The sequence below is a fragment of the Strix aluco genome, chromosome 11 (genome assembly GCF_031877795.1).
Source record: "Strix aluco isolate bStrAlu1 chromosome 11, bStrAlu1.hap1, whole genome shotgun sequence".
NCBI classification, from domain to species: Eukaryota; Metazoa; Chordata; class Aves; order Strigiformes; family Strigidae; genus Strix; species Strix aluco.
In genome coordinates this window covers 19,891,002-19,915,562 of record NC_133941.1, presented here as the reverse complement: position 1 = coordinate 19,915,562, position 24,561 = coordinate 19,891,002, and the positions used below count along the sequence as shown (strand labels likewise).

Genomic DNA, 24,561 nt, shown 5'->3' with positions numbered 1-24,561 from the left:
TCAGCAGGATCTGAGCTGACCAACCCATCACAAAACACAGGTATATGCGGCCAAGGCACAAAGGGCAGAGGGCAAAACTGCCCCTATTTGCAGTACTGTGATTTCACCTTAACTTCAGGTGAAATCAAATCCTAAATCTCACTGCCCCCTCTGTTCTCTGCTTTTGTTTATGGAGCAGGGGAGAAGCTGCCTCAAACGATCTCCTGAAGCATCATATCAAGGCAATGGTTTTTCAACCAGCATGTGAACAGACTATAAGAAATCCATAAAAGGTGCAAAAAGGCTTACCTGAAGTCAGCAGGATTAAGTTCGCTATACAAAGTTATGCACCTCCAGGGGAAGCTTTAGGAGTCTGCAATTCAGGGAAGAGCAAACGGCTGGAGGCTGCTGAGCTGGGTCAGGCTGGAGCAATGCGCACAGCACGAGGATGCAGCGCGGAGGTCTGCAGGAAACAGCTTCTTCCTGTGACGGCAGGACAGCACCACGACCCCTCTCCCCAGGGACGCTCATGGGCCAGGCTCGGTCGACTGCCAGACCGAGCTGAGCTCACAGAGCCACATCCAGTATACAGATCAAAAGTCACCGAGGCGCCAGGAAGCGATGCACAGCCCTACCTGTCCCAGCAGGTCCTGGCTCCAACCCACCGCTGCCGGGGCAGGGGGAAAGCAGGAGGCGGAGGCGAGCAGCAGTTGCACCGTTTCCACTTGACCCAAAGACTAAGGCATTTCGGGAGCATGGCAGGCGTAGCAGCACAGAACCAGCGTGGCGGGGAGAAGGAAGAGGAGAGTCGCGATTCCAGTTTCCAGGAATAAGGGGCATGCAATACTATGGCACCAGCACTGGGACATTGGTTTGAGGGGAGGGTGGTGACTGAACCACATCACAGGTCTGGAGTAGTGCTTCTAGACTCCAGGAGCTCATCCACCTCTGGTCGAGGCTTTTAAGCAAACCTTCTCACGCCTAAATTAGCCATGGTAATCACAGAGTACTTCACTCTGCCACGTTCAGCAGACAGAACTTTTATGCCAGCTTATCACCATTACCACACAGGGGAACACTGCTGCCTTCTCAATGGTTTAAGTCCACAATATACAATTTTACCTCTTTGCCAGTAGCAAATGAAGCCTTTTTTTATGTTAGCTTCAATTACAAAGTTTTCATGAGGCTATAAAGCCCTAGTCTTATACTTTTGTTACAGTTTACTACCAATGGTCCATAGGGTTTTGCACGCAGTACTGTTACAACATGTTGCTTTAGCTTCCTCAGTACGTTTCTGAAGATTTGTACTTATTCTCAGCAATTGTTACTCTCACAAGATCAAACTTCTTACTTCCCTAAAGGCTGACCCCTGATATTCAAATAAAATTTTATTCTAAGATGTGATAAAGTGTTTCCTGAAAGAGCAACCAGCACAAGGCTGCTGGCCTACAGATAAACATAAAGCACCAGCTTCACAAACACCACTGAAAGCACAAAATTCCCCACACAGAGGACATGAAGTTTCACATTCTGGCCAAACAGCTCACTCTGGGGGAACTGAATTGACACTGTGCAAACACACACAGCGCCATGGCACAGACCTTTATGTTAGACTACATGAGATTGGTAGTCCAAATTACTTCTGTATTACTGCCACCAGCAAAAACATTAGCGCCCAGCCTGAAATCACCCAATCTGATCTGAACACTAATTAAAATAAGGTTTACTGCCCCATTCCTGATGTTTTATCCCACACAGGATGGACAGTCTGTGTTGTGACCACACTCCAAAACCTGCAGGACCACTTATGCGCTCCATACAACAGCTATTCTGTGCACAAACACCACATGCCAGAAGCTTTAGATGAACTCAACACAAGAACACAGCGATACAAGTTTTTTGCACCTATTAAGTTCAGTTGTTGCCAGTACTACTGCAATTATACTTTCCAACATGTCTTAAAACATGTGCTACAGTACAAGCATCCAGGAGAAAGGAAAGATGCTGAGGATTTTTGGGAGCAGACAGGCAAGTGGTTTTTGAATTTTAGGAGAAATACTAGAGGAAGATTCTCCCTTTGAACCAGCACAGTCCCACCCTCGTCTCCAGCCAGTCTTTGCCTTGCATCTGTAGAGGGAGAAGTCTAATTTTTAGAGAAAGAGACACACAGCTACACCAAATTTGTGTATCTCCCCAATAGGATCCTGCAAAGTTTAATTCAGAGAAGGTTTTAGAATAACCACCTTTTATTCTTTAATGCAGGCCCCAGGCACTATCATAAAAATTCCACTAGAAATATTTCCTTTGGGGTGGGAAAACACCATGCATGGTCTGTCATGCAAGAATCAGCTCCTACAGCAGAGAGCTCACACTCCACAGATGTCAAGACCTAACTAGAAAGCCTAAGGGACCCGAACATGGACTCACTGCAGTCTCAAATATTCATATCGTTGCAATCCCAATGTCAAAATCATCCTGCCAGATTTTCCACTAACATCAGGTTCTGTATTTGTAAATGACTGCAAGACCATTTTATTAGAAAAACCTCTTCCTTTGGGAAAAGCAAAGTACTTACCCTCAGAGAAAGCAGATCTAGAGGGATGGTCTTTTCCTTAGGTGAAAAAGAGAGCCCCAAAATGGGGCACACACTCATATTTTTTTCTGTCTCCTGGCTCAAAATGCCTCTCACTACCCACCTAGAAGCCCAAACCTGTGGAAGGCCTTCCTGCAGGAATCCCAAGAGCCACAACACAAAGACAACAAAAGATGTCACCTTACACTTCCACATGTTATTTCAGCAATATTTAGAGAAGGCCTGATGAAACTTTTCCTCACTGTAGAGGAAATTCTCAGCTAGAGACCAGTACTGAAGGGCTGCTTTAGAGAGTAAGTTTAGGAGAGGCAGAGAGGCCATACTGGAAAAACTCAGCAACTATTTCCATTCTGATTAAAGCGGTATCTGAACAGCAACCTGGACTGCTGAATAACCAAGCCGCAGAGACAGGCATCATTTTTATCGACCACTTTTGGTCCCTCTCCCCTGTAATCAAAAAGTCCCACAGCAGCCAGACACACAAGGAAATCCTTTTGAGGCTCATGGGAGCTCTGGGAAGAGATGCGTCTCCCAAAAAGCCTGGAAGAGTCCATTTGAGGGCTGACCTTGCACAAGAAAGAGGGAAGAAGCCTATGTGACAAGAAGCAAGCAATGCCACCCCAGCAAGGGACCATCAGCATAGACAGCCCCCACGCCATGATCTGAAGTTGTGACAGTGGCACGAGGTTTTCACATCACCTGTTGTAATTCAACACTCAAGTGGAAAACTGCTGGTTCAAACTATCATCCAGCCTCTTCTTACTCAAACTCATCCAAAAATCAATCCCTAGCCCTTGGGACTGATATAAAGTGATCAGTATCTGCTACTGAAAACTCTCATCAAAATTACCGAATGCTAATCCCCACCCTTAAGGAACACACTTCACAGAAGACTAAGCTTTCTGAAGTCTAGATGTACAATCTAGTTCAAAAAAGAAAAGACCCGGTGTGAATTCATTGCCTATATGCATTCAGCACTTTCGTGACCTGTAACTATGCTAGAGTAAACTGAAACCTCTCCCATAATCACTTTTTCAGCCCCTGAGGAGGGAGGGGAGGAATGCCGCTTGTCAGGTCCTTACCAAGGAGTATTTGCAACATCAAATATTACAGGAAGAAGCTTCTAAGCCAATTTGTTGGAAAACTCCGAGGAGTATCCAAAATATTTCTGAAGCTGCCCATGTAACCCTCTATGAGTTGAGCCCTTCTCAGAAAGCACAGTAGAATATACACAGCATACCCTTACTCGAGGTTGCAACGATGGCAAATGCCATAGCTGAGCACTGCGGTGAGACCACAACACAAGAAAGGGGGAAGAAAGGAGAATTCATCTGTGGAAACCTTCATTCAAATGTATCTTCACAGGTCAGATGAGGCCAGGAGCCTGTTTTTCTAAAGAAAAACCCAAAACAAAGCTGAACACTGTACACCTGCGGGGCTGGGACAAGTTCTACTGCTGTTTCCAAGCCCCACCCTCTGCAGGTGAAGGTCTGTCAGAGATAATGTACTTTGAATCCCACCAAGAATTCCTCTCTAGGCCAAGAGGATACCTGCAGGACAGTGAAACTGGGGGGACAACTCAACCCTGAAGAAGAAAATATCCATTATGGCTAAGAGCACCATCCCAAGGGGTGATGCTGATACAACAGCTCCCTGCCTCCAAGGATGGTCTGACTCCCCTCCCGGCCACTTTGCTAAGCCAGTGAAAAAGGGTCTAGCTGAAAAAAAGAAAAATTTTATGCCAAGTTAGCAGGATCAGTTGATCAGTGCATCAGCTCAGCCACACAGCTGGCACATGGGAGGAAGCAAGAGGGCACAGCTGAAAGCAGGGAAAGAGCATCAAACCATAAGGCTGGCTGAGGCAACCACTCGTCCTGAGCTAACCCACCACTCTCCAGCACAGGGACCATGCCCACCTCCTCCTCTAGGCTGGGCCTCACTTCCTCTCCACCTGCACTGCCAGGGTGTTGACAAGCTCCTTCTGGCTGGGCATTTACAAGCTCCTTTTATGGACAATCCAGGTTACTAAGTGGCAGAAAGCTAACCCAGGAAAAGAAAAAGATCAGCTCAGCAAGACGACTGCTAACACCACAACTGCGTGTCTGGGGGTCTGACCTCTCCTCTCTGAAAGCAGCGAGTCTTACACCAGCTGAGCCATCCCACGCAACTTCACCCTCTGGTCCTCACTGCACCTACCCCAGGACAACCATGGCGGCACCGGGACTGACATGGCCCGGCAGTGGCACAGCTCAGGGGGCCACGTGGCAGAACACCCGTTGTGTTAGGGTCTGCGGGGCCATTGTGAGCTCTCCACAGTTAAGACATATACAAGGGCCACAGTAAGGAGCCCTGGGAGCATGTGGTATCCAGTGGCTCCCTCTGGCTCTTGGGTCCCAGCACGCTGCCCAGGGACAGGATCCTGGACGTGGAAAAACTACAAGGCTGCAGCACTGCCATCAGTGGAGATTCCAGGGAATTTCCTAGCATGCATCAAGCCTGGCTCCCAGAAACCAGCACTACCAGGCTGAGGTGACCTTGAGCAGGACACAGCATTTGGGAGAACAGGGTGCATTCCTAGGGTGCCTTACATCGCTTGTACCCCAACTAATAACTCAGGCAGAAGCTACCATCAGGCAAGAAGCTCCAGCTTTGATTCAGGCCGTGGTTTCAAGGTACATCTGACCATCTGAGCAGGGCACCACCGACAGAAGAGGGAGGCCCCCACTGCCTCCCCACACCCCGAACAAAGCCACACCACTCACTTTGCCCTGTTTCCTCCTCATCAGACACCCAGGACCGCTCACAAACCGTGCGCAAGAGCGCAGGAGCTTTCTGCTGGACCCCAGGCGATCAGCTCACAGGCCCAGCAGACACTCGCAAGCAAAAGGGAGCAGGCCAGCCTGGCCAGGGGACTTGGACCATCTCCTTTGGACAACGTTGCACCAGCAGATCAGCTCAGATGCTCATGAAAAATGCAATGGCAAAGAAAGCAGCAACATCAAATATATACAACCATCTTTCCCACTGGCAAGCTAAAATTTTATCCCAGAAAAGGTGAAGCAGACACAGTTTAAGCCAACGGATAAGTGCAAGGAGATACACAGATGGAAAAATGCACTGGACTTGGAATTGCACCTACCTAGCATATTCACGCAGGTTCATATATTAACTTTCCATCCAGCAGCACCTTAGTAGTTTGCTCAGACTTATTTAATCTCACAGAACAAGCCCTGAACGCACAGGTTCTTCAGGGTGATCTTTTATTTTTCACAGCTTAAGCACGGTCACAGTCCTCTGCAAATCGGGTTTAAGGTACAGAGCTCTCAGACTGCACAAACATCCTAAGAACAAACATTTTCAGCATACCAAGAGCTCAGATACACTAGGTCAATCCAACTGTGTTTATTTGTATTTCGCCTAAATCACTGCTGAAGTACTTGGAGCTCAAGGAGCAACAGCCTCCCACTGATTCAGCAAGAGACCAGAAGTAATTGGTAGACAGTCTACAAGCACCACAAAGAATGCCAGAGGCATTTATTTACATGACCCCTGTTTGCCCAAGGAGAATTCAGAGTTTGCATTTTCCTCATTCAAATTAATCATTACTAGAATTAAATCCTCCATACTATTCCTCAGCTAACAGGAGTAAAGACACAAACCATCCAAAATCATCCCCACAATGAAAATTTTCAGATGGCTGTCATTGCCGAAACGAGACAGACTGTTTCACTCCCATCAGCTGGAGTTCCTCCCCAGGCTGGCACAGCACCCTGGTATCTCTCCAGGACAATCTCTCTTGTTATCTCTCCAAGGAACATAGAAAAGGCAAGGAAACACCGTTCCTACTGTTGAGCAACTCCCCTCCTGCCAGGGCAGAACCATCACACCTTCTCTGCCAGGCTGACAACATGCTGCATCGCAGGCCTGTGCCGCAGACCCGGCTGCTGCAACCACACAGTCCTCTTCTCCGTCAGACCCGAGCTGGACCGCTGGCCTTTAGTGCAAAGCACCAAATCACCTCTCAGGCTTGTCAGCTGGCACGCTCGCACAAGCCAGGACACAGCAGCACTCCCTCCGACGTTACCCCCTCACTGCCAGAGTACAGCTGGGCCGACAAGAGACACGCAATAATTCCTCCAGACCAGCCGTCCGTGGAAGACAAGTTATGGTCAGAGCTTCGAGCCAATTCTAACCACGCACTTTGCAGCTGAAGCTGGCCAAAGGTCTCACTCTACCTGTCACACGTCCTCCTTCATGTCTTGTAGCAGTCGAGCCCAGCACACCAGGCAGAGAGAGGAGAGAGGAGAAAGAAGTAGATAAGCAGTGCCTGAGCTAGCACTGAGTACCAGCCATTTCTAAAAGCAGAGAAGTGCTCAGGGTTAACAAATCCCACACAAAACCTACTGGTTCACAGCGAGGCGCAGAACATCTTTACTGATACAAGCCCCACAGCTTTTGCCAATTCTCCAGAACCAATATCAGCATTTAAGCAGAATTTACTACTCAGTTTACACAATGCTGCAAGAAATGGGTATTTTTAAGCTAGCATGTGCTGTCAACAACATCTTCTAGTTATTCAAGAATTCATGCCAGCTCCCAAAGAAGGGAGCACAAACTCCTGCAGCAAGAAGACGGCACGACCTGGAATCAGCCAGGCTTTGCTCATTACTCCTTTGAGTAAACAGTGGTGTTCCCAGCACTTCAGCTTGCTCTCAAGCTTCTCCTGTTGGCATACTACCCTATATTTAGGATAGAAGAGCGCAGTGACAAGCATCGTGAAGAATGATTAAGTGGTTTAGGATGCTTGGTACAGCAGCAGAGACTGTGCAAAGAAACCTATGAATTAGAAACTCTTAAAGCGAGGAAAGGAATCTGTAAAGCTAAAGATGGGAAGAGACAGCATTCCCCATAGAAAGTTAAATAACAAATTTTGTTGGGAACAGTATTCCCAGGGCAAAAGACGCTACTAGCCATCGCGTAACAGCAGTGGGCAGCGGAAAGAAGCCCCTGCCTGGGGAGGCTGAGAGGAGATAGGTGAATGCTTGGTCTTTTCATACAAAAAGAGGATTTTAATCTCATTTTGGACACATGAACAATGTCAGTGCCATCTTCCCCAGCCTAGGAGCCCAAAGCTTCAGGACCAAGGGAGACACAGCACCTCAGGGAATGACTGTGCACCCAGCTGCCCAGCTCCCAGGTCTGCACCTTCCCACCCTGAGCAGAGGCCAGGTTAAGCTCTAAAAGCACAGACAGGGAGTTTGCAACCTGCAAACTTGTGGTAAAACTTGCTAAATTCATACCCACTGACTTGTCGGGTGCTGGAGACTCGGGTGAAGCCTCTCCACAGCCTGTTGCTTCTGAGGAGCCAAGGAGGCCACAAGGAATATTCAACATTTACGCCTTCTTGTGCAGCAGAACTATTTACTTGCATTTAGTCACCCACACCGCTGACTAAAGATAAAAGTTTGACTGCGGGTCTGTTAAGCCCGGAACACCTCCGCTGCTCGTCACGCTCGCAGCGCCCAGACCCAAGGTCAGCCCGCGGAGCCCTCGGGGGCCGCTGCCAGGGTCGGCCGGTCCCGAAGCGGGGCTGCCCTGCCACCCCCACCGGGGCTGCGAGGGAGCGTACCCCGGAGCACACCGAACTCCGCCGGGCTACCTGGAAACCCACCTGCGCTCCGGTGGAGCCAAGCCGGTCCCGGTGAGCGGGGAGAGCCGCCGGGTCCCCGCACACGGCGCTGCGCCCGGCCCGGGAAGCCCACACGGGCTCCGGCACCGACGGCCGGGAACCACGGCACGGCCAGGGACCGGCTGCCGCCACCTCCAGCACCCGGGCCGCTCCCACCGCCCCCGCCGGCGGCTGTAGCGAAGCCCCACGCCTCGCCTGGTCCAGCCCAACCCGGTCCAGCCGCTCTGTGCCCCGGACCGGGTCCGCTCCGCCTCCCGCCCGCCGGCAGGGCCGGCCCCGCCGGGCACCCCTGGGCGCGGCGCCCACCCAGGCCGCGGGGAGCCCCGGACGGCGCCCGAGAGGCAGCCCCGGGGGTGGGGGTGGGGGGGGAGCTGGGCACAGGGCGGCGGGAAAACGAGGAGGAGGAGGGAAGCGCGGCACGACGGGGGCAGCGGCGCCGGGGACGGACCCCACAGCCAGCCCGGGCCGCCGCCCGCAGGCCGCGGAGGGCGCGCCGGGGCTGAGGCGGCGGCACCGGGCCGCCCTCGCCGGGCCGGGCCGAGCGGCTGCCCGCGCACCGGGAGGCCCGGGCCCGCCGCGCCTCTGCTCAGGCCGCGCCGCTGCTCCCCGCCCCGCTCCCGCTCGCGGCCCCGGCCCGCCCGGTAGGCCAAGGGCAGGGCGGCCCGGCAGGTGCCGCCGCAGCCCCGCGCCGCCGCCACCGGGCAGAGGCCAGGCCCCCGTCCCCGCGGCCCCTCACCGTGCGACGGCCGGGCCCGGAGGCCGCTCCCCGCCGGCTCTCGCCGCCAGCGGCCCCGACGCACCGAGCGGGCGGCGCGGCGCGAGCGCGACCCCGCGCGGGCACGTACCTGGGGGCGGGGCGCACGGCGCCTAGCAACCGGCGGCACGAGCGCGCCGCGGCCAATCGGCGCCCGGTGCCCGCGCCCGCCCCGCCCCCTCCGCCCCGCCCCACCTGGCCGCGCGCGGCCCCGCCTCCCGCGCCCGGCGGCCGATCCCGCGCGGCCCCGCCCCGCCCCGCCGCCCCGCCCCGCCGCCACGGCCCCGCCCTTTCGGCCCCGCGCCAAGCCCCGCCCCGCCACCTCCCACGGCCCCGCCCCGCGCCCCAGGCCCCGCCCCGCGCCCCACGTGCGGCCCCGCCGCGGGGTGACCCCGGCCCCGCCTGGCCCCGGGCCCACCGGCAAATATTTGCTTGGGGCCGGCCCGGCGCTCCGGCAGCCCGGGGACGCGGGGCCGCCGCCATGCAGCCCGTGCTGGGGGTCCTGCTCGCCCTGGCCGTGGCCCTTGGCTCAGGTAGGGCCTCGGGCTGGGCCACCGTGGGGCCGCCGTGTGGCTACCGTGGGGCCACCGTGGGGCTGGAGGGCATGGGGCATCGCGGGGCCTAGACAGGCCCAGGGGCCAGGCCAGGAGCCTGCAGGCCACTGCCCTGCCCCGCGGCACAGGGGGGTGGCCAGGAACTAGGGGGCTGCCACGGGTGCTGAGGGACCCTCCTGCTCCATGGGACACGGTCCCCCTGCTCCGTGGGGCACCGATCCCACGCTCCACGGGGCCCGGGTGTCCATGCCGTGCCCCCACGGGCACGCTGAGCCCCTGCCGCGCTCCCCAGGCCACCGCTCGCCCCTCAATGACTTCCAGCGCCTGCGAGCCACCGAGCTACTGCCGGTGCCCGCGGACCCACCGCCGCCGCCGGAGCGGGGCTCTGCGGAGCAGTGTGCCCAGCGCTGTGCCGCCAGCCTGGCTTGCCGGTGAGCGGGACGCGGTGACGTCGCGGGGCGGGTGGGAGTGCAGGGGGCCGTGACACCGGGGTCACTCCGTGCACTTGGATGCTGGGTGCCACCTGTGTGCCCCTGGGTCCGGCGGGTCCTGGCCCTGCTGGGTGCCATGCCAGGCTCCCACTGTGCCTCCCAGGGCTTTCCACCACGACCAGCAGAGCCAGCTGTGCCAGCTGCTGTCCTGGACCCAGCACTCGCCTCATGTCCAGCTGCAGAAAAACATCCACTACGACCTGTACCAGAAAAAAGGTGGGCTAGTGCCACGGGTCGGCATGGGGACACCACAGACCGGGCACAGGGCTCCCCACTGCCCACGTGCCCTGGGTTGGCCCCGGGGCTCTGATGCAGTGCCCGGCTGTGCTCAGACTACCTGCGGGACTGCATCGTGGCTGATGGCTCCAGCTACCGTGGCACACGGGCCATGACAGAGAAGGGTCTGCGCTGCCAGCACTGGCAAGCCACAACACCCCACGACCACAGGTGGCCCTGTGTCTCCAGCTGCCCCGTGACACCCGCTGGTGGCCCTGGGCAGCGTGGGGCAACAGGGAATGGGCTGGGGACAGTGTGGGGGCAATACAGACAGTGTGGGGGCAATGGGGACAGCATGGGGACAGGGGCACTGGCCGGGGGTGTCACAGCATTGTGGCAGTGCCCACCCTGGGGCAAGGTGCTCCCCGGCAGCTCTTCTACCCACCCTGCTATCAGCAGGTTCCTGCCAACCCCCCGCAACGGACTGGAGGAGAATTACTGCCGAAACCCCGACCAGGACAAACGGGGCCCGTGGTGTTACACTGTCGACCCCAGCATCCGGCACCAGAGCTGCGGCATCAAGAAGTGCGAGGACGGTGAGTGCCACATCCCGGGGGTGCCCTGTGCCGTGTGTGTCCCCTGCACTGAGCCCCCCTGGCTGTCGGCAGCCGTCTGCATGACCTGCAACGGGGAGGAGTACCGCGGCACCGTTGACCACACCGAGTCGGGGACAGAGTGCCAGCGCTGGGACCTGCAGCACCCACACAAGCACCCCTACCACCCCAACAAGTACCAGCCCCTAGCCCCTGGCAGCGCACAGCCACCCCGGCTGTGCTGGGTGTCAGGGTGGTGGTGCCACCCTCAGCCGCCGCTCCCCATCTCTGGCTCAGGTACCCTGACAAGGGTCTGGACGACAACTACTGCCGCAACCCCGACAGCTCCGAGCGGCCCTGGTGCTACACCACCGACCCCAGGCGGGAGCGCGAGTACTGCCGCATCCGCCTCTGCAGTAAGTCCCCGCCGGTCTCACGGCACAGCTGGGACCAGGGGTCCCGGATGCTGCCCTAACCCTGCCTCTCTGCCCCTCTTCGGCCACGCAAAGCAGAGAAACGCCCGCGGCCCCGCAATGTCACCACCAGCTGCTTCAGGGGGAAGGGTGAAGGCTACCGGGGCCGGGTGAACGTCACCGTGTCCGGGATCCCCTGCCAGCGCTGGGATGCCCAGACGCCCCACCGGCACCACTTCACTCCTGACAAGTACCTGTGCAAGTAAGGGGGCAGGGGGGATGCGCTCGGGGAGGGCAGCAGCGGGCAGCACCCATGGGTGTCAGGTTGGTGGGGGACACACACACCCCCGTGGCCCCGTCACCAGGGACCTGCAGGAGAACTACTGCCGCAACCCCGATGGCTCGGAGGCCCCGTGGTGCTTCACCGCCCGCCCCACCATCCGCATCGCCTTCTGCTTCCACATCCGCCGCTGCCCTGACGAGCTGGGCGCCCAAGGTGAGCTGTCCCCGGGCACCCTCCGCTGGGGTGTCTGCCGGGGGTGCCAGCCCTCCCTGCCTGTCCCCAGAGTGCTACCACGGCCACGGCGAGCGCTACCGCGGCCACGTCAGCAAGACACGCAAAGGCATCACCTGCCAGCCGTGGGCTGCCCAGGCGCCCCACGTGCCCCAGTGAGTGTGCGAGGGAGCTTCACGTGTGGGGACGGGGACGGGGATGGGGACGGTGATGGTGACTTCCTCCCTGCAGGATCTCGCCCGTCACCCACCCTGAGGCACACCTGGAGGAGAACTACTGCCGCAACCCTGATAACGACAGCCATGGCCCCTGGTGCTACACCATGGACCCCCGCACCCCCTTCGACTACTGTGCCATCAAGCCCTGCTGTGAGCCCCTACCCACGCCCCTGCAGAGCGAGGGGGGTCCCTGGCCACCCCCTGGGGTGGTTTTGGTCCCCCCAGGGTGGCTGGGTCCCACCCGATGCCACCCTCTGCCTTCTCTCCGCAGCCGGTAGCATGGTGCCCTCCATCCTGGAGAACACAGGTGGGGGCCTGTGGGTGCTGTGGGGTGGGTGCCAGTGGCACGGCCCCAGCTGACGCCCACCCTGCCCACAGACGCGGTGGCATTCGAGCAGTGTGGCCAGCGGGACGAGAGGCTGCAGTGGAAAGGACGCATTGTCGGTGGCCAGCCCGGCAACTCGCCCTGGACCGTCAGCATCCGCAACCGGTGAGCAGGTGCCCCACCTGCACCACCATGCAGCCCGTGTCCCCCCACCCCGGGAGCTCACCCCCCTGTCCCCGCAGGGCCGGGGTGCACTTCTGCGGGGGGTCCCTGGTGAAGGAGCAGTGGGTGATCAGCACGCGCCAGTGTTTCTCCTCTTGGTAAGGCCGGGGCCAGGATGTGGGGTGCTGGGACCCCCCTGTGCCCTCACATCCCTGTCCCACAGTGACGCCGACCTGGCAGGCTACGAGGTGCAGCTGGGGACGCTCTTCAAGGACCCTGGCCCTGGGGACCCCGACCAGCAGACCATCCCCATCGCGCGGATTGTCTGTGGCCCCTCCGAGTCCCAGCTGGTAATGCTGAAGCTGGCGAGGTGAGTGGCCATGCCCCGGCCCCTGCCGTGTCCCGCTGCCGGCTGGGCTGACACCGTGTCCCACTGCTTCTCTCACCGCAGGGCGGCTGCTCTGAACAGGCGCGTGGCCCTGATCTGCCTGCCGCCCGAGCGCTACGTCGTGCCCGCGGGCACCGTCTGTGAGATCGCCGGCTGGGGGGAAACCAGAGGTACCCGCCCTGGGCAGCCCCTGCCCATCATGTCCACTGCCATGGCATCCCCCTGCCCGCAGCATCCCCCTGCCCGCAGCATCCCCCTGTCCACAGCATCCCCCTGCCCGCAGCATCCCTCTGCCCACAGCATCCCTCTGCCCACAGGATCCCCCTGCCCACAGCATCCCCCTGCCCTCAGCAGCCCCATATCCATAGCGTCCCCCTGCCTGCAGCGTCCCCTGCCCCACAGCCTCCCTTGCTTGAAGTATCCCCCTGTCTGTGGCATCCCCCTGCCCGCAGTATCCCCACGTCCCTGGCTTCTCCATGCTCACAGCATCCCCTTTCCATGGCATCCTCCTGCCTGTGCCATTCCCCAGCAACGCCATCCCCCTGCCCATGCTATCCCCTGCCTGCGGTCCCCCCTTTGGTGGCACTCTCCCTGTGAAGGCGTCCCCATGCATGCAATGTGTCCCTACCCATGGCATCCACCCACCCGTGGCACCTCCTGCCACGGCACCGGCCTGGCCACGGCATCCCCTGGCCGTGCATCCTCTGCCCCGTGCGCTCGCTGCCCGCAGGCACGGCGGACGGCAGTGTGCTGAACGTGGCGCAGCTGCCCGTGCTGGCCCACGGCGAGTGCAACGCGGCGCTGCGCGGGCGCCTGAAGGAGAGTGAACTGTGCACCGCCCCGCTGCGCGCCGGCGTGGGGGCCTGCGAGGTGAGCCGGGATGGGGACCGCCGCCTTGGGGAGCCTGCGAGTGCTGGCACCGGGGTGACACTGCTCTCTGGGTGCTGCAGGGAGATTACGGGGGGCCGCTGGCCTGCCTCACCGCTGACTGCTGGGTGCTGGAGGGGGTGATCACCCCCTCCCGCGTCTGCGCCCGCACTGACCAGCCTGCCCTCTTCATCCGTGTCTCCCTCTACGTTGACTGGATCCACAAGGTGATGAAGATGGGCTGAGCCGGCTCAGCCCCGGCCTGGCACAGCCACCACCACACAATAAAGGCCCAGCCGTGGCTGTGGGGTTGGTACTGCACAGGGTCTCACACATTTATTTAGCCCCAAACTCCAACCCACGTCCCATCCTGCCCCCAACTACACTTGCTCCATCCGCCTCTGGGCCTGGGGTGGTCCCAGGGCCAGTGGTCACTCTGGGGCTGGCACAGCCACCGGGCCACCGCAGGTGCTAGGGGCTGTGCTGGCCCGTCACACCCCACCGGGGCTGCCCCAGGTGCCGGAGGAGCCAGCGGGCGCAGTTCACGAAGACGTTGGCCTCCGTCTCCACGCCGGCCAGCGCGTGGCCGCCCTCTGGGTACCACAGCAGCCTGCAGGTGGGATGGGATGGGGGGATGCTCATCTGGCACCCCGAGGTTCCCCCCTGCTCCCACCCCCCTCCACCCCACTCACCGCACCGGCACCCCCCTGGCCCGCAGCACCCGGTACAGCTCCAGCGCCTGCGTGGGGCTGACGCGCCGGTCCCGGGCGCCCACGCACAGCAGCACCGGTGTCCGCACCTGCGGCACAGCCGGCAGTGGGTGCTCAGCACCCTGCACCCAACACCCCGCATCCATCTGCCCCTGCCTTACCTGGGCCGCCTGCGCGATGGGCGAGCGCAGCAGCATGGTGGCCACCTCCTCGGCGCGGGGCACCCGCTCGAAGGAGTAGGGCAGCCCCAGGGAGGTGTAGCGCCTGTGGCACGGAGGCGCTGGTGGGTGCCATGGGGATGTGGCATGGCACAGCTCGGGGTGGGGACGGGGGACTCACCAGTCGGGGATGTCAGAGGTGCCCAGCAGCGCCGGCAGGTTGGAGACAGGGCTGCGCAGGGCGCAGGCTTGGTAGCGGTCAGGCTCACGGGTGAGGAGGTGGAGGGCGATGAAGGCTCCGTGGGAGCCAGCCAGCAGGGCTAGGCGGTGCGAGTCCAGGGGCTCGCTGCGCAGTGCCTGCTCCACCGCCAGCTGCATCCGTGGGGCACCCACCATCAGCACCCCACCATCAGCATTCCCCCGGCACCCCCCAGCTCAGCACCCCTCACCTGGGTGTCCACCACATCCTGCTCACCCACGTGGGACAGCAGGGAGCTGATGCTGGCCTGGCCGAAGCCCAGGGAGCCGCGGTAGTTCACTGGGGAGATGGGGGCCGTGGGTGCCATGTCTCCTGTGGGGCACAGGGACCACACGTCCCCGGGCTCCCCAGCACTCACCCAGGAGCACGGCGAAGCCCAGACGGCACAGCGCAGCCATGCTCGGGCGCCAGCGGGCATCAAAGATGGCATGGGGGCCACCTGGAGCCAGCAGAGATGTCACTTGGGGTGCCAACAGCACTGCCAGGGTGTCCCCACCATCCCCTTACTCACCATGAGGACACACGACGAGGGGGTGCGGTGCAGTGCCGTCCGGCGGGCTCAGCAGCAGGGCCTCGAAGGCCTGATCTCCTGTGCCAGGGAAGGGGTCCCACTCAGCACCCACCACCCCAGGCACCCAGCACCCTGACCACCCCCCGCACCCGAGAGCCCCCGGCACCCAGGTGCGACAGGGGCCCTCGGGTGCTCACCATGTGCGGTGGGGCTCTGCCTGCTGCAGGGCGGCCAGACTGTCAGGGTCTTCCAGGTGACACCAGGCACTGCTGGGGTGTCCTCCACCGGCACCCAGCAGAGGGGCAGCTCCCGGCCCGCCGGTGGCAGCACTGACACCACCTGGGAATGGGCAGGGGGTGGCACCGGGGCACCCCTGACCCAGGGCAGCTGGTCCCTGCCACGGTGTAATTGGCCCCAGTGTGCCCATGGTCCCAGTGGTGTCATCCTGAGCTGTGCCACACGATGCCATGCCATGCCATCCTGTCCCGTGCCATGCTGTGCTTGGCCATGCCACGCTGTACCTGGCCCTGGCGTGTTGTGCCTGGCCGTGCCGTGCCATGCTGCGCTGCGCCTGGCCTTGCCAAGCTCTGCTGTGCCTTGCCACACTGTGCCATGCAATGCTATGCTGGATCTGGTGTGCCACACCGTGCCGTGCTGTGCCACACCACGCTTTGCCATGCCATGCCGCACCATGCCGTGCCGTGCCATGCCATGCTGTGCCATGCCATGCTGTGCCATGCCTGGCCACACATTGCTGTGTCATCTCACACTGTGCCACGCGGTGCCAGGGCTCTGCTCACCAGGCTTGGGGGGCGATGCGGGGCCGAGCAGGTGGCCACCAGCAGGTCCCACTGGAGGGTGAGCAGCTCCCAGCACCCTTCGGGTGACCCTGGGGACAGAGAGCACACTGGCACTCGTGGATGCTTGATGGGGCACTGCGGGTGGCCCAGCACCACATACCTGCCGTCAGGTTGGTGACAGTAGCCGCCTCCGTGTCCACGAGCAGCAGGTCCTGCGAGGGGGCAGAGCACAGGCGGCCACATCCGTGGTGCCCGGGGGCCACGTCCCTGTCCCCCCGCCCCTGTCCCCAGGGCTCACCGTGCGGCTCCGCTGCGGGGTGCTCAGCACAGCTCGTCGGCTGTCGGCTGCCCAGCACCGCAGCGGCAGTGCCTGCCCGTAGAGCCCGGCGAAGGCTGGGAGCAGGACAGAGTGCTGGTGAGCAGGGGCCATGGGCACCTGGCATGGGGGGGTCCTGGCCCCCCAGCAGCACCCAGCCCTGCCCACCATGCTGTGCTCACCCTCTGTGGGCTCCTGCACCACGCCAAGCACCGTCACCGTCTGCCTCGTCTGCCAGGTGAGCTGGGGAGAGTTGGTGGTTGGGGACGGGCCCCACACCAGGGAAACTGAGGCAGGGGGATTGGGAACCAAGCCCACTCCCTGCCCTGGCCGTGCACTGCAAGAGGTTGTGACACTCCAGGTCAGGTCCTGCGCCGGTGGCACAGCTGTGCCCGGCACCCACAGGGCTCCCGCTCACCATGCGCAGGCGCAGGCACTGCCGGTGGGGCCCCCCCAAGCCCCCCTCCAGGTACAGCAGGCGCCGGCCATCGGGGCTCAGCCGGGGGGAGCAGGTGGCAGCGTCCTCATCTGACAGCAGCTCTGCGGGCAGCAGGGGGTCAGCACCCCGGGGACCCCCGGGAGCCACGGCACCCCCCACGTCCCCGGTGCTCACCACAGTGCCCGCTGGCCAGGTCCAAGTGGAAAACTCCCGACCTGGGGAGGAGGCATGGGTCAGGCTGGAGCCCTGCAGCCGTGCTGGCACGGGGTGGGTGTCCTGACACGGCGCTGGGTGCTGGGGGGGGACCCACCTCCTGTTGGAGCAGGCGCTCAGCCCCAGGCGGAAGGGCTCGTGCCACCAGCCCACGAACACCACGCCGCGATCATCCGGGGACCACAGGGCCTGTGCGACAGCTGGGCTCATCCCACAACCCCAGGCTGGCCCCCCCTGGGGCTCCCCCTGCACCCCATCCTGACCTGGCCAGGGGAGAGGTGCTCTGGGATGCCCTCCAGCACTGAGATGCTGCTGCCCTCGATGTCCAGGACGCAGAGGACGGGCACGCTGCGGGTGCTCAGCGCCTCCCCCCAGTTATCGCAGTACACGAACTGCTCGCCCTGCAGCACAAGCCCCGTCAGCCCCATGGCCGGTGGCCCCAGACATGGGGCTCTGTGCATGGCACGCTCGTGGGGTGTATGGCACACTTATGGGGTGCATGGCACGCTCATGGGGCATCGCACCCACCTCCTCATCCTCATCCTCCTCCGCCAGCCTGGCTGCTCCTGGCACATCCCAGGGGCAGGGGGGCCGTGGTTTGGGCCGGCTCTTCTCAGCCACGTAGAGCAGCTGCGTCTCTGCATGGGACCAGGCCAGGCAGGCGAAGGGCCCTGGCAGGGTAAGAGGGTGCCAAAGCCCAGCCCGGCGCAGGCGCAGCCGGGCACCAGGCAGGCACTCGCCTGTGTTGCAGCCAGGGGGCAGGGGCCCTACCCTCCGTGTAGACCTCCCCGTGCTTCCCCAGCGCCGTGAGGTCCACGCTGTGGCTGCGCCCGCCGCTGCCCCACACCTGGGGGGATGGAGGTCAGCACCAGCACACCACGGCCACGGCACCCACTGCCCGGCGCTGGCCCCGCAGCCGCCCTGGCGAGCCCCGAGGCTGCCGTGACGGGGGCAGCCACGTTACCTCCAGCAGCTCGTGGCCCTGCCGCGGGCAGCGGGTGAGCACGGCGCGATGCTGCCCCGTGGGTGAGTCCTGGCTGAGGAGCCTGCGGGCGGGAGGGAAGGAGGCTGCGGTGGGCAGCACGCTGCAGGCACCGGCCATGCCACCGGCAACAGCCGCACCACGGGCACCAGCCACACTGCCCCACGCCGCAGCCCGTCCGTGCCGTACTGGTGGTGGATCTCTGCGCTGAGGCCTGTCCGGCTGACGGCGAGGCCGCTGCCGCCTGTGCGCCGCAGGCTGTAGTGGCGGCTGAAACGCAGGAGCCGGTGGCGGGGCAGGTCGGGGCGGCTGCACTCTGCGGGAGGGGGCCATCAGCACCCACCCGCACTGGCCCCACGGGCAAAAAGCGCCTTGGCAGCCGAGCCCACGACTCACCGGTGTAGAGCAGGAAGGTCTGTCCCCCCGCGGCGGCCCCGAGGGCGGCACGGGTGATGGCAGGGAAGCGGCTCAGCTCCCGGTAGCAGGCGGCGGGGCCGCCAGCCGCCTGGGAAAGGGAAGAGGCACGCTGGCGGGGGCCGAGCTCACCCCTCTGCCCACGCCCACCCCTCCAAAACGGGGCTGTGCCTGCCCACGCAGCCCCCCCGGAGTCCCTTTGCCCACCTCCGCGCCCCGCTCAGTCCCCTCGGCCATGGGCCCTTTCTCCGCCATGCTGGGCCGCTGGCGGCTGCCGCTCAGCCGCGGGCAGGCTGCCAGGGCATGTGAGAGCAGCCCGGCGCGAGGGGCCCTCCAGCTGCCCCGTGCTGCCCCCGCGCTGCGGGTGGCTGGGCAGGGGCCACCCTCTGCCGTGACACACCGCATCCCCCGCGGCACAAACACCGACTTGTGTGGGAGAAGGGTCCCGTGGCCACGCGACCCCAGGGCACTGGGAGTGGAGGCAACGCTGGTGCCGGCACCACCATCAAAGACACCAGGGTGCTGAACTACATCGTTTATTGGGGGGTGGCAGCGGCGGGGGGCTGTTAGCACTGCAAGTGCTTGAGCAGCCACAACGCCATGTTCATGAAGCCGTCGGCTTCGGCCTCGACGCCGGCCAGCGCGTGGTTGTTCCCTGGGTACCAGAGCAGCCTGGAGGGGAGAGAGGGGGGTTAGCGTCGTGCCTGCCCCTCCACAACGGGGCATCCAGCACCCCACTCACCGTGTGGGGATCCCCCGGGCCTTGAGGGCATGGTAATACTCCAGCCCCTGCTTGGGGGGCACGCGCCGGTCATCCTCCCCCAGCATCAGCAGCACGGGTGCGCGGACCTGCGGGAGCGGCACAGCCTCAGCGCCGGCACTGCCAGCGGGGACAGGGACAGGAACGGGGACGTACCCGGTCGACGTAGCGCATAGGCGACTTGTGCAGCATCTCTGTCCACTGGGCCGGGTCCGGCAGGGCATCGGGCGCATAGGGCAGCCCCGTCTCCGTCAGGCACCTGCGGGCGAGAGGGACGGGGGTGCATGCAGGGCCAGGGTGGCGGGGGGCCGGGGGCGGTGGTACTCACCAGTCAGGGATGTCAGTGGTGGCCACCATGGAGGCGATGTTCACTACGGGGTTGCGGACCACGCAGGCGTGGTAGGTGTCGGGGAACTGGCCGAGGAGGTGGCACGCCAGGAAGCCCCCGTGCGAGCCACCCACTAGTGCCACCCGGCCAGCATCCAGCGATTCCTCCTGCAGCACCCGCTCCACGCAGAGCTGCCACCACCGGGGGACACCGGCTGAGGCAGGCGGCCCCGCTTTCCCTCCTTGGGGGTACCCGCAGGAGTAGAGGGTGCCCCAGGACCGCGTGTCAGGGCCATACCTGCACATCGCGTACATCCTGCGTGCCCACGTTGCCCGGCAGAGAGGCCACGCTGTCCTGGCCGAAGCCCAGCGAGCCACGGTAATTCACTGTGAGTGGGGGACAGCGTCAGAGCCCTTCCTCCCCCCGGCCCCGCCGCAGGCACTGTGCCACCCAGCAGCCCCAGCCCCTGGCATCGCTCACCCAGCAGCACGGCGAAGCCCATGCGACAGAGCGCCGCCGGGTACAGCATCCACCCAGCTGTGAAGACGGAGTGGGGACCCCCTGCGAAAGGCAGAGGCAAAGAGGGGGTGATGCTGCTCAGCTGGGGCGGGGGTACGGTGGCAGGGGGCACGCTCTTACCATGGGGCATCACGACCAGGGGGTGCTTCTGGGTGGCGGGGCGCTCGCTCGGGCGCAGCAGGATGGCATCGAAGTCCAGGCCCTCTGCGGAGGAGGGGTCGGGGGTCTCAGAGCTTGGCAGGGCAGCAGAGCCTGGCCCAGCCCCCCCCCCACCCCGAGCACTCACCGTATTGGGGGTGCTCCTGCTCCGGCGGGGGCTGCAGGGTGCGGATGCCCCAGCTGATGCCAGGCACGGGGGGTGCGTCCTGCAGGCAGACCCACCGCACCTGCGCCTCCCAGCCAGCGCTGGGCAAAATGGCCACTCTCTGCACGGGGAGAAGCGTCGGTGCCGGTGCCAAGAGAGGCTGGTGGGTGCTGGGGAGGGGGGGTGTCGCCTTACCAGTGTTGGGGGGCAGCTAGGTGTGGAGAACCTGGCCACCAAGATGTCCCGGTTGATGGTGAGGACAGACCAGCTTCCCTGGGGGCCATCTGGGGAGGAGGTGGGGGGTCACACCTGCAGGCGTGACCCCCCTTCCCAGCCTTGGCACTGGCATGGCCCCGCCGGCCTGGCACTCACCGGCTGTCAGCGAGGTTGTGGCACCCGTCACCGTGTCCACCACGAACACGTCCTAGGGGCACGAAGGCAGAGTCCAGTGGAGCCCTGACCTGTCCCGGCCTCCCCGCGTGCCCCCCTGCCATCCCATCCTGTCCCAGCAGCCCTGACCTGCTGGCTGCGCTGGGCCGTATCCAGTACGAGCCTGCGGCTGTCGGCTGCCCAGCACAGCCCCGGCAGAGCGCTGCAGTAGATGCCCGGAAAGGTGCCTGTAATTAATGACAGTGGTGGTGCTCAGCACCCCTCTGTGCCCCCCCCCGACGCCCCCAGAGCTGTACTCACCCCACGCCTGCCGCGGCACGGCCTCCAGCACCGTGCTGGTGTGCTCGGTGTACCAGTTGTACTGTGGGAGACACGGCACGGGGTGAGTTTTGCAGGGTCTCAGCCTGCCTGTCTCTGCTGCGTCCCAGGGAGGGGGCACCACCACCCTCCCGCCAGCCCCCGCCCTGGCACAGGCACCCTGCCACCTCCCCGGTGTCCCCCCCGGTGCCACTCACCATGCGGAGGCGGCTGCACTGCTGGTGGGGGCCCAGGGCATCGTTCTCCAAGTAGACGATGCAGCAGCGGTCGGGGCTGAGCCGCGGGGACCACACGGCCTTGGTGTCCTCAGAGAGCAGCTCTGCACAGGCACGAGGGGACGGTGAGGGGCTGCAGAGAGCCGGGGCGCCAGCAGGGCTGGGGCGCACGCCGCTCACCGCAGCTCCCGCCCGTCAGGTCCACGTAGAAGAGCGCTGACCTGCCGGCAGAGACAGGTGTCACCGTGGGGCTGGGGGGCCCGGCTGTGGGGTGGGGGGGCCCCACGGGGAACTCACCGGCGGTTGGTGCAGTGCCGCAGCCCCAGGCGGAAGGGCTCGTGCCACCAACCCACAAACACCACGCCGGTGTCACCGGGGGACCAGAAAGCCTGCAGGGAGAGGCAGAGTGTGTGGCTCAGCCCACCACTGCCCCTCTAAAGCTCCCTTCTCCGGTTCCCCAGGGCACCCTGTCCTGACCTGGCCAGGGGAGAGGTGCTCCGGGACGCCCTCCAGCACCGAGATGCTGCTGCTCTCGATGTCCAGGACGCAGAGGACGGGCACGCTGCGGGTGCTCAGTGCCTCCCCCCAGTTATCGCAGTACACGAACTGCTCGCCCTGTGGCACAAGCCCCATCAGCCCCATGGCCTCCCCCACCAGCACCCACTGGCCCAGGGCAGGGGAATCCCACCTTGAGGGGTGCATCATCCTTCTCGGGGCATCCCACGTCCTCATCGGAGGCGCCCACCTCGGGGGCTTTGCTCCGGAAGAAGGACTCGGCCTTGGGACGCTTCTTCTCCGCCACGTAGAGCAGGTGGGTCTCCGAGTGCGACCAGGCCAGGCAGCCAAACTGGTCTGCAGGGGCGGGTCAGGCACCGGCCACCCCGTCCCCCCAGGACCCCACGTCCCCCGGTATCCCCCAGCCCCTCACCATCGTCGTAGACGCTGCCGTGCTTCTCCAGCGCCGTCAGGTCGATGCTCTTCACCTTACGGTTCTGATCCCACACCTGGGGGCAGAGATGCCGGGGCGGCCCCGAGCCGCAGCGTAGATCCGGCCCCGAGCCCCAGCGCGCATCCAGCCCCCCTCCAGCCCCCTCCTCACCTCCAGGAACTGCTTCTCCTTCTCCTTAACGAGGACCTTGCGCAGGACGGCCTTCAGCGCCCCGCTGGGGGACTCCTGGCTCAGCAGCCTGCGGAGGGGCAGGCGCCCATCAGCCCCCCGCCATCGCCACCCCGAGGGGACACCGACGCAAGGGGACGGGACGGGACTCACTCATCCTTGATCTCGGAGCAGGTGCCGGCAGGCCCCGAGTAGACGATGGAGGCCCCGTCATGGAAAATCAGGTACTGGCGGCAAAACTTGACGTTCTCAGCCCGTGCCAGGTCCCGCTGCGACCACTCTGCGAGGAGTGGGGTGAGGACACCCGCTGCGTCCCCGCCGGGCAGGTGGAGACCCCCCAGACACCCCCCGGCTCCTCGGGGGGCCACCCTGTCCCCGTACCGGTGTAGAGGCTGCAGTACTTGCCCCCATACTGGGTGGTGACGTCGGGGCCGAGGCAGGCAGCGCTGAGCCCCGGGTGCCGGCTCAGCTCCCGGTACAGCTCCACCGTCTCCTCCGTGTTCAACAGCACCTGCGGGACCCGCGGGGGTGGCTGGGGGTGCAGGGCCATGTCGGGGTGTGCGTGGGGAGGGGAGAACTGGGGGGTGGCGGGGCACAGGGGGCAGTTACTGGGGCACCAGGGTACGGGGAGGGGGATTAGGAGGGTTCTGGGGGCAGTTACTGGAGAACCAGGGGTACAGAGCCAGGGCGGTTTCCCTGGGGTACTGGGGGTGCACAGTCAGGGCAGTTATTGGGGTACTGGTGGGGTACAGGGGTACCAGGACAGTTACTGGAGTGTCTGGGCAGTACTGGGGTGCACAGGTGGGGCAGTTACTGGGGTATCGGTGGGTATGTGGGTACCTGGGGACAGTTACTGGGGAGCATAGGGGGAATTAGGAGGGTACTGGGGCAGTTCTTGGGGTACATAGGGAGATTGGGAAGGTGCCGGGGGGCACTGGGGGTGTGGAGCCGGGGCAGGTACCGGGGTACGAGGGGGTCTGAGGGCATGGGGGCAGTACCGGGGGTGCAGAGCCGGGGCAGTTACCGGGGTACGGGGGGTATGGGAGGGCGGGGGGGCAGTTACTGGGGTACAGAAGGGGGATAGGAGGGTGCCGAGGGCAGTTACGGGGACACGGGGGGCAGCCCCGGGGGTGCAGGGGGGGGCAGTCACCGGAGCACCGGGGCTCACCGGGCGGGACAGGGGCAGCGCCCGGGACGGGGCTGCGGGGGGATGCAGTGACGGGGCGAGGGGGGGGGCAGCGGGGCCGCGGTCCCGGGGCGGGGCGGGCTCCCGGGGCAGTGACGTCACCACACCCCTCCCTCCTCCCCCCGCAGCCCCTCACCGGCGGCTCCATGTCGTGGCGGCGCGGCGGGGGCGGGGCCAGCGCCAGCACTTCCGGGACGGGGGCGGGACCCGCGGCACGCGGCCCCTCCCATTGGCTGAGGCGCTCGGGCTCCGCCCGCGCAGCGGCGCCCTCTGGTGGGCTCAGGCGGCGCCGCTGCCGGGGGCCTCCCGGGCCGGGCCCTCCCCTCAGCGCCGGCGGCCGCCCCAGCCCGCGGGCACCGGCTCCTCCGCCCGCCCCGTTTGAAGGCGCAGCCGGGGGCCAGGGCGCGGCCCCTCAGCCCCTGGGCCGCCCCGGAGCGGATTCCCGGGCAGGTGGCCGCAGGCTGCGGGGGGGCCCCCCAGCCCCCGGTGTGGGCCGCAGAGCCCGCCGGCGCGCGGTGCCGAGCAGGCCCACGGGGCTCCCAGCCCGGCCACCCCCGCCATGCGGTCCAGGCCTCCCCACGCCCCCTCGCCACAGGCAGGCAGGAATCGGAGCCAGTCCGTGGTTTGTGTCAAGTCCTTTTTATTCTGTTCCCACAGAAACACCTGGTGAGGGGGCAGCTTCTGGGAGGGAGTCACGACACAGCGGCGGGGGCGGTACGGCACGGTACGGCACGGTACGGCACGGTACGGGGTCACTACGGGTGGCACAGAGCACAGCAGACACGCACACCGTCACAATGTTCAGAGGGAGCGCACCCGGCATCGCACTTACCGCTGCAAACGGCGCCCAGCCGCGCTCGGCCCTG

General features: G+C 63.6%; 4 protein-coding genes across 8 annotated transcripts in view; 1 reads left to right on the top strand and 3 right to left on the bottom strand.

Annotated features, from left to right (window-relative positions):
- Positions 1–9,100, bottom strand: part of DAG1 (dystroglycan 1) — a 52,821-nt gene extending 43,721 nt beyond the window's left edge. The window contains exon 1 of one of the 2 annotated variants that reach the window (XM_074836541.1): positions 8,998–9,100. The gene's annotated coding sequence lies outside the window, so the exon portion shown is untranslated. Of the gene's footprint in view, positions 1–8,243; positions 8,370–8,997 lie in introns of those variants that run through there. The other variant, XM_074836544.1, reaches the window with a different exon arrangement.
- Positions 9,101–9,431: 331 nt separating this feature from the next.
- Positions 9,432–14,069, top strand: MST1 (macrophage stimulating 1). 4 transcript variants are annotated; one of them, XM_074836521.1, is made up of 18 exons: positions 9,432–9,548; positions 9,862–10,000; positions 10,164–10,276; positions 10,393–10,507; positions 10,736–10,872; positions 10,945–11,065; positions 11,167–11,285; positions 11,379–11,544; positions 11,648–11,778; positions 11,849–11,951; positions 12,028–12,164; positions 12,286–12,321; positions 12,393–12,504; positions 12,582–12,659; positions 12,725–12,871; positions 12,953–13,059; positions 13,620–13,759; positions 13,840–14,069. In XM_074836521.1, exons 1-18 carry the CDS (start codon positions 9,497–9,499, stop codon positions 13,999–14,001), a joined length of 2,115 nt encoding a protein of 704 aa, XP_074692622.1. In that variant the 5' UTR covers positions 9,432–9,496; the 3' UTR covers positions 14,002–14,069. The 4 variants fall into 4 exon arrangements, with proteins under 4 accessions (XP_074692622.1, XP_074692623.1, XP_074692621.1 ...); XM_074836522.1 differs by having other exon boundaries at positions 10,733–10,872; positions 11,382–11,544; XM_074836520.1 differs by having other exon boundaries at positions 10,733–10,872.
- Positions 14,070–14,091: 22 nt separating this feature from the next.
- On the bottom strand, positions 14,092–18,963 carry LOC141928089 (acylamino-acid-releasing enzyme-like). Its single transcript, XM_074835752.1, has 22 exons — positions 18,766–18,963; positions 18,541–18,649; positions 18,334–18,460; positions 18,127–18,208; positions 17,934–18,009; positions 17,691–17,833; positions 17,426–17,563; positions 17,260–17,351; positions 17,124–17,164; positions 16,929–17,050; positions 16,693–16,753; positions 16,493–16,587; positions 16,355–16,406; positions 16,195–16,283; positions 15,592–15,733; positions 15,395–15,472; positions 15,242–15,322; positions 15,074–15,162; positions 14,806–14,996; positions 14,628–14,730; positions 14,449–14,555; positions 14,092–14,366 (listed from the first exon to the last, which is right to left on the bottom strand). Exons 1-22 carry the CDS (start codon positions 18,961–18,963, stop codon positions 14,228–14,230), a joined length of 2,355 nt encoding a protein of 784 aa, XP_074691853.1. The 3' UTR covers positions 14,092–14,227.
- A 115-nt stretch (positions 18,964–19,078) lies between these two features.
- LOC141928388 (acylamino-acid-releasing enzyme-like) lies at positions 19,079–23,870 on the bottom strand. Its single transcript, XM_074836519.1, has 22 exons — positions 23,832–23,870; positions 22,891–23,020; positions 22,663–22,789; positions 22,492–22,579; positions 22,321–22,396; positions 22,081–22,244; positions 21,870–22,007; positions 21,690–21,781; positions 21,573–21,613; positions 21,375–21,496; positions 21,160–21,220; positions 20,989–21,086; positions 20,842–20,893; positions 20,665–20,753; positions 20,452–20,590; positions 20,286–20,369; positions 20,127–20,207; positions 19,944–20,032; positions 19,647–19,837; positions 19,475–19,577; positions 19,301–19,407; positions 19,079–19,230 (listed from the first exon to the last, which is right to left on the bottom strand). Exons 1-22 carry the CDS (start codon positions 23,841–23,843, stop codon positions 19,125–19,127), a joined length of 2,190 nt encoding a protein of 729 aa, XP_074692620.1. The 5' UTR covers positions 23,844–23,870; the 3' UTR covers positions 19,079–19,124.
- Positions 23,871–24,561: the final 691 nt, after the last annotated feature.

Coding starts and splice junctions, on each gene's coding strand:
- MST1 (XM_074836520.1), top strand. CDS start 9,497: ATGCAGCCCGTGCTGGGGGTCCTGCTCGCCCTGGCCGTGGCCCTTGGC. Junction 11,286..11,378: donor CTGCCGCATCCGCCTCTGCA/GTAAGTCCCCGC, acceptor GGCCACGCAAAG/CAGAGAAACGCCCGCGGCCC. Junction 13,060..13,619: donor CGGCTGGGGGGAAACCAGAG/GTACCCGCCCTG, acceptor CGCTGCCCGCAG/GCACGGCGGACGGCAGTGTG.
- LOC141928089 (XM_074835752.1), bottom strand. CDS start 18,963: ATGCGGTGTGTCACGGCAGAGGGTGGCCCCTGCCCAGCCACCCGCAGC. Junction 16,754..16,928: donor AGTGCCTGCGCCTGCGCATG/GTGAGCGGGAGC, acceptor AACTCTCCCCAG/CTCACCTGGCAGACGAGGCA. Junction 15,323..15,394: donor CCTCGTCGTGTGTCCTCATG/GTGAGTAAGGGG, acceptor TGCTGGCTCCAG/GTGGCCCCCATGCCATCTTT.
- LOC141928388 (XM_074836519.1), bottom strand. Junction 22,397..22,491: donor AGGAGAAGCAGTTCCTGGAG/GTGAGGAGGGGG, acceptor CTCTGCCCCCAG/GTGTGGGATCAGAACCGTAA. Junction 19,578..19,646: donor ACCACTGACATCCCTGACTG/GTGAGTACCACC, acceptor TCTCGCCCGCAG/GTGCCTGACGGAGACGGGGC.